This window comes from Seriola lalandi, unplaced genomic scaffold, assembly GCF_002814215.2.
Source record: "Seriola lalandi dorsalis isolate HSWRI2012SDOR001 ecotype SW California unplaced genomic scaffold, Sedor1 jcf7180002054425, whole genome shotgun sequence".
NCBI classification, from domain to species: domain Eukaryota; kingdom Metazoa; phylum Chordata; class Actinopteri; order Carangiformes; family Carangidae; genus Seriola; species Seriola lalandi.
Genome location: NW_019524978.1, coordinates 2,072,545 through 2,083,455, shown reverse-complemented (window position 1 = coordinate 2,083,455; position 10,911 = coordinate 2,072,545). Strand labels below are relative to the sequence as shown.

Here is a 10,911-nt window from a genome sequence, read left to right as displayed (position 1 = left end):
TTCAAGACTCAGGGCTGTATCTCTGAACCAGGCCATCTCTTTCACCACCGCCTGTTCCAGCTAAAAAGAATAAACTGTATGTTAGCATATCATCAGTAATATTATCACTTCAATTTGATACAAACATGTCTGAAGTGTAAAGGGCAGGGCAAATACTGGCTGTAGCATAATTCTGTCATAAATGTGGTGTGTAAAAAGTATATTTCTAACAATGATATTATAATAACAATATTGTTAAAAATAATATGCACAGTACCGTATAACAAAATGCTAAAAATGAAAAAAAAAGTATAAAGTAAGTCAGAAATATATATTTTTAAAAAATTGGCACACCTAGAAATACAGTAAAACGAAATTTGAAACATACTTAAAAAATAAAAATGTGTAATTACCTATAAAACAATCTGATACCTAATATTTGCCTCAGCAGGATAATCAGGAACAGATAGGTCCTCATGCCAGACACAGGTGGAACTAATAACATTAACGAGGTCTCTGTCGCTGCATTGACATTATTCACTGCACCTGTGTCTTTCCTGTAATTATATGGCAACATATCTGCTGTAAAACAGGCCTTCAGGGTTAAGTGTTCTGCGTTACATCAAAGGCCGGCCCCACATAGCGTTCCACTGAATATATATGTCAAATATAGCTAAACATGGTAAGTCATGTCTGATTAAAAATACAGTATTTGTTTAAGAAGTGGTTTTGGTGAACATATTAAGTTGTCATGCTAAATCTTACTAAAAGAAAGTAGCTCACCAACTTTACGTGTATCAGCTTAGTTCACCTGAAGGAAAAATTTTGCTTTGATATTAAGTGCTAGCTACTGGATTAGGTAGCTAACAAAGTTAAGAAATAAAAAGTTCAGTTTAATAAAGTGTGTGCAGTTGAGGCTAGCTAGCTACTTTTTTCTTAATCTGATAGTAATTTATTTTACACATGCTGTTTGGAAATGTGGTTGGCAGTTCAGAAATAGTTTGCTATGCTATGATATGCCATATGATAAGCTACAAAGGTCATTCAAAGTACAAAATGATTCCAAAGTGATTCCAGTCATAAAATGTAATGTGGTCAAAAAAAAAGTAACAATTGTAATACCACTTTTGCTTCCATAGCTAATTTAATCTACTATTCATACCCTTTCTTATGCTTTTGCTTTGAACCTACACTATGGCTGTTTGATGTTTCAATGTAGGATTGTGTGGGAACATTACCCTCTGTCTCTCAGCTGCACAAAGTACTGCATCTCCAGTATGTGTCTGTGCTCCTGCTGCTCCCAAGAGCTCCCTCTCAATGCGGCCCAGCCACAGGTGGAGATCCTCCTGGCTGGAGGTGCAGCGGCTAGAAGCCTCCAGGGCCTGCTCCAGCCTCTGCAGCACATCCAGACTGCTCAGACTCAGCACAGAGCAACGGATACGCAGAGCATCCGTCTTCTCTTGCACCTGCTGGGCTTCCTCCTCTGAATTGATCACAAACACTGGACATGTCAACATGCATGGGGTAAAACCAAAATATTTTAGCATATATTGATAATATTAAAAAATCAATCAATCTGAGTTCAGTTGTCTAGTATACCAGATTCCACACGAAACCATCTGTAGGAGCATGTATTAGTATTACTATCAATAGATGTTACAATGGAAAAGTCAGCTGTTGCCACTGGTAGTCTTGGAACAAAATATCAGAATTGGTTTAATTCATTTAATAAATATTGATTTCCACAACCATACTCCTGGACATACATTTTTACCTTATAGTAAATATTACCTGTAATTGCTTCCATCAGATCATGTCCTGATTTTTGTATTTTCCCTAACTCAGCGGTTTTGATTTGTATCTCTTCAACAACAGCCTGTTGAAATGAAAACATGTGAAAATTATATTTTTATATTCAAATAACACAATGGAAATTTACTATAGTTTACATACAATTAAACCGCACATGTTAGATTTACAACCTTGGCCCGATCCGTGGCGTCTGAGAGATGCAGCATCACTCTTTCTGCATTTCGTAGTTCAGCAAGCGTCTGTTCCACAGATATGAGCCATTGCTGCAGGCTGTCTACTCCCTCCTGGAAGAGCTGGGCCCTGGGCAGAATGAGCTCCAGACTCGCCCTCCTACCAACAAGAAAAATGTCCACTGTTGTTAGCATTGGTGAGTAAGATTTTTATCATGCAGTATGCTTTGCCAAGTGAATGTGTGGCATTGCCAGTAAAAGCAGCTGACCTCTGCTCTGCCTCCAGCTGTAAGGCCTCCCACTTCTGTTTGAGAGTGGAGAGCTTGACCTTTGCCTGCTCCCCCTCCTCTGCTGGGTGGGCCTCTACCAGCCGAGGGCCCTCTAACATCATAGAGTCCATACTATTCTGGCGGTCTGTTAAGAGGCGCTGCAATAGCTGTAATACAACATTACACGTCAGGTAAAGGCATACTCATGAAATCAAAAGGTTTAGAGTCTATAATATTTTATCCCTATTTGTAGAAAGACTGAGGTTTCAAGAAAAAGTACAAAGAGTAGCATGAGTCAGAAATGTTCTCATCACTTTTACAGAAAATTTATTTAATATTTATCAAAGCCCTATTCTTGTTTTTTGCTTGCCTTTGTGTCAGTGTGGAGGACGCCCAGTCTTGTGTGTCAAGCTTACATTGTCAAGAGCCAGGCAGGTTTCACCTCATCCGAAGAGCTCACAATAGGTGTGATTACGGCTGAAAGGTGAGAGACTTCCTTGCTTTTTTCATACCCCCAGGAAATCTTCACAAAGACTGAGCTTCATTGTGTCTATGTTATGAATGCAACCCATTCACCACTGAATAGAACTGAATTTATATAATAAAGGAAGCAGTTGACCATTTTCCATGACCTCAGCATACCTTTATATAGGTGCACCTTTCAGGTGTATTCCCTCTGCTATAATACTAGATATTTTTTAGAGCAAAGGAATGAAGTGTTGTGATGTTGCTGATAACACACCTTTTGTTCTTGGAGCTGTGCTTTCACCACTTTGACCTCTGATGATGGGGGTTTCTGATTGGCTGTGAGCTCCTCTATCTCACACACCCATGTCAGCAAAGCGTCCAGGTTTTGGAGAAAGGTCTCAGAGTCTGTTGACACATCCCTCAGTGCCAAGGCAGATCTTGTTCCCTTGAGAAACAACATCACAAAATATTAGCTGAAGGATGATAAAATGAAAATATGAGATTGCTTTCAGGTGACACATGATAAGTTTTGGTGTTGCAACACAAGGATAAAATAGGAAAGGGTAAAACATACCCTCCATCTATCCAGGCTAGAATCCTGGTCTGAGCTTGAATGTCCCTCACTTTGGAGCTGTAAAATAAATGTAGTCCACATGTTGCATCAGTTCATAAAAAAGACCCACCGCCATGTCACTGGGAGAAAACATTATTTTTATGTTATTATTTTTAAAGAAAGAGACTATGGTGAGAATGACTGGTTTGATGAGAAGAGGAAAGAATGAAATGGAAGATACAGTAGATGAGATTTGGTGTTGTTGAAAGTTGGTGTTTTTATCAACCTCAGCGAGTTCCTCGGCCACCCCGTTCAGGACTCTAACAGTTCTGGTGACTATCGGATCCCCTCCTTTATCTCCTGAAGGATACTCTGTCACTTCTACGATTTCGGTTACAGTCGTCTCTGTCACCTCCGTCACTTCTGTAACCTCCCGTGATGCCACAGTCTTCCATGACCAGGGACTTCCTTCCCTAGAGTCTCTCCTCTGGAAGCTGGCCCTTCTCTCTGTAGTGCTCTTGTCCGGATGAACCAGGGGGGATCTGGAAAACTCCGGAGGCACTGTTCTTCTTGTTAGCGTACCATTTCGGGATGTTTTTATTGGCGAGGGGCTGCTGTGCCAGGCGTTCTCCAGAGTACTACTGCTCCTGATTGTGGAGGCAGGAGAGCTGCGGAGGGGTTTGTCTGAAATGGGAGTATGAGTCCCTTCCTCTCGCTTGTAGTCAATTTCCTGTGTCTCTTTGTCTCTCTCAACCTCTCTTTCCTTGTTGGCACCCTCTCCAGCTTTGTCTTTGACAGGCTCTTCTCGTTTGGTCTCTCCATGTTGCTCTGGGGACTGCCACTCTCTTCGTCGCTGGTAGCACTCTTTCAGGAAGTCTTCGTCTGACCTCACATGCTTGGACTTCTGGCCCAGGCAGCTGGGCCGGCTGATGAGGTTACCCATAATCCTTCAGCCCAGAGGCTCGTGAGGTAATAGGTGAGGTTAGGCCCCTCGGCCATGCATGCGGGGGTTCCTTCAGCTACCTAAAATAAGACAAGGGGGCTCTGGGTCATCATGAAGTGGAAACATGCTCATTGTGCAAATCAACTAAGACATACCACTGCTGTTCTTTGTTTCTTTAAAAGTGCAACATTTCTTCTTCAAAATCACAAAATGCTGGTTGCCACAGCTTATATCATCAGAAAACTGCCATGAGATAAAATGAAACCATCTCTTATAGCCTTCATTTGCTAAATTTCTGTACCAAAGTTGCCCTTTTCTTGATGCTGAAAGACCACAGGGAACTACAGCAGAGATACTTGGCCAGGATATACCCTGTCCCTTTGTCTTCCTCGCAACCACATACACACATGCTCCCCTCTGTCTCACATCACCAACTGAAATATTCCGGGTTTAGAAATCAATGTGACAGGCTTGTCGAGGATCCCACTGTTTAGCCTGGCACAGAGAACCGGTGGCAGCCAGCCAGCTCTTTCTCTAACTCAGCCTCAACCAGTCCTGGGAAACCAGTTGAGGATCTGATCAAATATGACAGCCATAAAAACGCAGACATCGCCTCATTTCTCTGGGGGGGAAATAAAACAACAGGAACACAGAGTGGCATGAGGGCGGTGGGGGATAGTTAGAAAAATACACAACAATCAACAGCATACTTTAATATGCATATAATTGCTTTTTAAAATTTTCTGTCACAGTCACCAACTGGAGCTCATAAGATATCAGGCTTTTCTCTAGTTACTATTGCTGCATCACTGGATGACAATTTGCAATCGAATAATGAGCTCATCAACATCATTTTACCAAAATTAGTATATTACTGTAAAGACTCACACTAACAGTGACAGTTTCAAACTGTGTCAGCCCGTCTGCTTCACCCTCAGCTCAGTGCCTTCATTGTTTTGACAGTAGGGTTAAAGGTGAATGTAATTATCTTGGTCTAGAGGAGCTGAGGTGAGCCCATCAGGAGATCACAGGGAGGGATCCTGTTGAAGTTGGGAACCTCCCCCTGAGGCGGGGTTGGACTGCTCCATTCAGAATTATATAGGTTACCTCAGGTCATGCTTGGTGTCTAAAGATCTGCAGGGGAGCAATATGGGTCAACAAGGGGGAAATTGGGATGTTGTCTCCTATTTTTTTCTGGCTGAAATACAAACGAGGTGGATTTACAGTGGCGTACAGTGACATCTCACAGTCAAACTGTAGGCAGACAAAATTATGCTGAATCTGCAGCTCTCTGCTTCTGTGCTTCTGTCAGTATCCACCCCATATTTGAATCAAATCTGATTTGCGTGTCTCTCAAATATGAAACTAATTATAGCTAAGATATATATCACAGCCTTCAAATAAAGTAGAATCATGACCTAGTTTGATACGATGCATCCATGTGCATTAGGCTACTAATTACCTGCATCATGGATGTCTCTGTAGAGCAGATGATGCAGTCAGGGGGTCCACAGGGGAGTACACAGTCAGATCAGAGAGTGGTGCCCAGACAAAGCCCCAGCCCCAGGATCAATGATTACCCAGTTAGCTCAGATCACTGCCCAGCAGTCTCTCGAGGAGGGCAGAGAGTGTGTCTGTGGCCATGTCCACATGGGTTAACAATTCAAGAGAGTGGGTGTGCCGTGTCTGGTTACTGCGCCGCATGTGTGGTCATTTACTAAATTACACAGTTGCCTCTACAGTGATCTCACAGCACTGAATGTGAGGATGTGCTGAGTAGTTTCATTAGCGAGCACATGTGCTGTACAAAAATATTCTAATTTTTTTTTCTTCATTATGTGTACTGGATCCATTAGGTGCTCAAAACAACATACGCTTTGAAGAAAGCAAATTAATCATTTTGGAGGTGTTTTTTGGCCCAAGCAAAAAATAATTTAACAATGCCATGACCTACATTATTCTACAATCAAAGCAAACCAGAAAAACCCTCCCAACGCCCTTCAAGCCTGTAACCTCTCACTTTCTAGCATAATGATACTAGAAAAAGAACCATAGAACCACTCCACCATTTAACTCGTATTGCGGATGACCTAACCATCCCATCACTTAACCTATTTTGAAATGGCCCTTAATTCAGCCCAGCCCCTTATTTCCTCTCAACAGTGATTTATGATACATGACCGCAGTCCATTTCCTGATGAATTTGATTATCACTGTAGTATGGGGGCTTCGCCATGTTATGGTAAAAGAATATGAATTAAAAAATCCTAATGCTATTGTCTGGAAGAAAACAAAAATTACATTTTCACAATTAAACTCTAATTATTATCTAAATCTCAATATGGGAGACATGTGTATGCATATATATATATAAATATATATATATACACACAAATGTTTTGAACACCTCACATTATCAAAATACTAAAAACAAAAAAATCTAATGTTCATCATATGTATTGCATCGATTGACCCATTTAGATGATTCAAGTAGTTCTATGTGGGTAGATTTGTAATTTGTAGCTGAACAATAATCATCAATCACAACAGTAGAGCGCCATGATGTCATGTCACTGCTGTGTGTCAGTCTCTGTTAAGGGAGATCCTGAAGTAGTAATCATGGTAGTGGTCCCTAATTAAGGATGGCAGCTGTGCATTCACCCATGAGACTCATAACATTTTAGGGTGGATATTGCACAAGGTCACATGTTCATCTCAAAGACAGATCTCTAAGCACACAACACAAATCTAAATGTATACTGTATATAAAATATAATAAATATAATCAAATGTCAGCATGGTTTTGACAAAATGAATGGTTATTGAAAAGGGCCTGCCGACTGAAACGTAAAAAATACTGATCAGAATTGTGAATCCTTTCAAGAGGCTGTACAAATTCAACTAAATAAAATCTACTTACATTAGAATGATCCCTTCACACTGATGTTATTTATGCTGGAATAAATAATTTCCCGCTGAACTTGTACTTTTTACTTAGTAAGAATTAGTGAAGAGAATCCCTCAGTCAGAACTCATTTACTGTCACATGGTTCTCCAGTTCAGTCAGTGACCAGCAAAAAGTCCAAAATCAAACTCTCTCTATGCTGATCCTGGGTCACTGGTGGTTTTGGCGGTTTGAAGCTTACGTGAACCACACTTACCCTGAAGCAGAGTTGAGCGCAACAGCATGAGTAAAGGAATCCAGCCAGTCCTCAATCACCATTCAAAAAGGAGAGAAAGAAAAAAATCCAGCTTTGTTTGAGCATCCTTTGAACGGCCTCCCAGCTCCAACATCCCAAACTGATGGCTCCTCACACACACACACTTGCATACTCCCTTCAACACACACTCAATCTAGTTCACTCATTCACATATGCTTACAAACAAATACTCTTACTAAACACACTCACACATGCCCTGATAACTCATGCTTTTCCGTTGCCCACAGTCACAGGCAAACAATGTCCTCCTCTCTCCTCACAGTGCACCCCTCCCCTCCCCTCACTTCACTTCTCCTCCCACCAGCTCTGCTCCTCTCCCTTTCTTCTTTGTTGTGGGAGCTGTGATAGAGGAATTCCTTCCTTGTTAACGCCGCTGATGGGATAGTGCGCCCAGATGGAGACAATGTATTCCAACGGCTCAGTTGAACTCCCACAGTTCCCGGCCAAGAGCAGTTTTCACATGGAGGTCAGATTGTGCCAGTTCCATATAACGGCGAGGCGGTGGCATTCTCAGCCAGCGCTGCTGCTGCTCAGGTTGCTCCTGTACCAGGCAGCTAGGCGGCAAAGTGCCCCTTTTACCTTCCCTGGGCTTTTTCTCTCACTCTCTCTCCCCCCTTCTCATCCAACAAAAGCCCCTCCTCTGGATCTGACTGTGGCTCAGAAACTCCATGCTGCTTCTGCTTGAAAAATGGGGTGGGTGGGGGGCAAAAAAAGGAGAGTTTTCTAAAGACCCCTGGGCCGCCCTCGAAACATTCACATGTTAAGTGACAGCTGCCTCAGCCCATTCCCTCTCTCGATGGCGAGGGAGAGAAGTGCAGGCTACAAAAGAAGGGACCCACACCCACCCTGCTACCCACCCTCTCACACATTCACCCCCATCCCCCTTGCAGTCCCCTCTTTCCGCATTCAGAGTCGGTGCAGCAGTCTCCACAGCAGCAACAAAGACGACTAATTACTGTAAAACATCTCAGATTACTTTTCAACTCACTTCCAGCCATTGCAACCCCAACCCATAAACAAAGAGGCTGGAAACAAACACAAAATAGAGAGCAATGGGCAGATAATACTGAGTCTTTTCTCTGTTTCTGGCAAAGGAAGGACCCCTATGGTGAAATTCTATCATGCCCCATTTCAAGAAGTCACAATATTTGCTGTAGACCAAGCATACTGTATGCAAACACCATTACAGCAACAGTCACTTACATTTTCTTGTGGTTGAACTCTTTCTGTTAAATATATTGAGCTACATAGATATGAGCTATGGGATTAACACTAGCTTAATACACCAAAAATATCTCTCTGAAAACTGTGTAATGTGCAGGTGCACTAAAGAGACGGAAGCATGCATACAGGTGACTTTCTTACAATGAGTGTTTACACCCCAAATCCTGCCCTCTTTATTCCTGTCCTTCTGTCTTTCTGCATCCAACCAAATAATCAACCAATCCACTGATCCACCAAATGCACGCATGAATGTGCAGCACACACCCACACTCTCTTTCACTTTCCTGCATGCAGATACCTGCCAGTCAGCTTCCTCCCCAATCCACACGGTCTTTGCTTGAGTGTTTGAATATTCAAGGTCTGGTTAAAAGATAAGCACTCAGAATATAAATCTCATCAGTGACTTTTCAAATAACAGTCACATCTGGTTCACATACTTATGATATACTGTATATATATTTTTTACACAAAAAATATTTGCCTGTATTTCTTGTCTCAGCTCATGCAGCCAGAATTGATAATATCTCCTAGGAGTAGGAGGAATGTTCATGTGCCTGCTTGCATTCCACTGTAAGTTAATATATACATTACCTCATAAAATACACGTACAAAATATCATATAATCAATACCACTCTCTCTAGTGTAAATGGCCTACTATGTTACATGTGGATGAAAATGTCTGTGAACGTGTCGATGCAAACCTAGTTAATTCAGCATGAGACGTGTGCTGAGACCTGATTTATTTGGTTAGGCCACAGGATCATGATGTGACTCCATTAACAAAGACTTACTTCCAGTATATTCTGTTGGAACTTTCTGAATTAAACACATAGTTCAGATGAAGATGACACTTTTCTCACATTCTGTCATTTTTTTCACATTAGTTTGAAACATTTTGTTATGTAGGTGTGCAGACAGTGAACTGAATTTGAAGGACTTGTCACTTAATAAGAGCAATAGTCTATAACCAGACTTGTGGCTTTTGGAGGCTATACTTAGGCAAAGTAATGATTTGACCTATAGCAGCTAATACTTACCAGGCTAACCACCTTAGTTTAACCTGTTGGCATGGCATTGGTTATTTAGCCATAAACATTCAGTACAGCAGTACCTGATGGGATTTCCATTATGTTTGCAAGTGATGTATCTGGTCATAGACCAAGGTATTAGGAAAATTAACTTTTTGAGCCAATCATGTCAAGTCAGAGGATGAATGATGTTTTATGATGCTTTTAAATTAATGATAATCCACCCAATAGTTGTCAAGATCAAATAACAAGTCATCCAAATGACAGAATACGTTGTTTGTCCATGCTCTCTGGAAGAACATCTTACACCCCTTTCTGCAGGAAGTTGGTTATGTTTAGGCAGAATTTAAATGTGAGATTTCGAGAAATATAATGGTTTGTGTTAAACAATTCTAGGCATAACCTACTAAGGTTAGATGAGCTTAACAAAATCACAATAATCCATTGAGAGTTAATGTCATTAGAATCAGCAGTGTAGGATATGCATCAGAGCGGGGAGTGTTTGCAAGTGTTGTAAGTGCATGAAAAGTAAAAAGAAAAAAGAAAAGAAATAACAGGAGTGATGAGGTGGCCCAATAGTTACAGCAGATGCCATATAACTGCAACCTCTACAACCTTTGTTGCACCTCACATCATATCTCTTCTCTCTGCTTTGTTCCCTGTCTGCCTCCTCACTGTCAAACAAAAAATAAAAAGAATTAAAAAAAAAAAAAAAAAAAAAAAAAAAAAAAAGGAAAGAACTAAAGCATTATGAGAAACCAATTGCTTGCAGGGAAGGTGAGAGAGAGGGACTACCAGCAGCCAGAGCTTTATAAATTGGGTGCCCTGGACCCAGGTGTTACCAGTTGTCACAAATGATCCCTGCCCCACCCACCAGGTAAATGAAACACAGGCAGACCAAAATAGGTTGACAGGAGAGGGCGGGGGTCGTCACAAAAGTTTAATGGCATCCAAAAGTTGTTACAGATATTTCAGTATGGACCAAAGCAGTGGATCTGACAAATGGACATCGCCATCCCTAAAGCCATGCTGCTAGCTTTACAAACATTTTGTTTAGACAACAAAAAACTGAGGCACTTTTTCTAAGGATCACAGCACCTAATCATTAATGTGAGAGCACTGCTGAAATCTATGGGATGTAAGTTACCTGGGATGGGACACATTTTGCTGCAGCCTCAGTTTCTGACCTATAACATGACTAAATACTTGCATAAAAATCTTTCCTAGAGAGGAACTAGTCTTG

The 10,911-nt window shown here is 41.4% G+C and overlaps 2 protein-coding genes across 2 annotated transcripts in view; both read right to left on the bottom strand.

The window, feature by feature from the left end:
* macf1b (microtubule actin crosslinking factor 1b) overlaps positions 1-8,128 on the bottom strand; it is a 21,706-nt gene extending 13,578 nt beyond the window's left edge. Inside the window, 9 exon segments of the mRNA XM_087175196.1 lie at positions 1-60; positions 1,218-1,462; positions 1,771-1,855; positions 1,962-2,121; positions 2,231-2,397; positions 2,973-3,143; positions 3,273-3,329; positions 3,538-4,274; positions 7,356-8,128. The exon segment at positions 1-60 is cut by the window's left edge and continues 25 nt beyond it. Of these exon segments, the coding sequence (XP_087031322.1) occupies positions 1-60; positions 1,218-1,462; positions 1,771-1,855; positions 1,962-2,121; positions 2,231-2,397; positions 2,973-3,143; positions 3,273-3,329; positions 3,538-4,194 (1,602 nt within the window). The 5' untranslated portion in view covers positions 4,195-4,274; positions 7,356-8,128.
* LOC111658113 (microtubule-actin cross-linking factor 1, isoforms 6/7-like) overlaps positions 7,294-10,911 on the bottom strand; it is a 4,438-nt gene continuing 820 nt past the window's right edge. The window contains exon 4 of the mRNA XM_023410529.2: positions 7,294-7,356. Within this exon, the coding sequence (XP_023266297.2) occupies positions 7,294-7,356 (63 nt within the window). The remainder of the gene's footprint in view (positions 7,357-10,911) is intronic.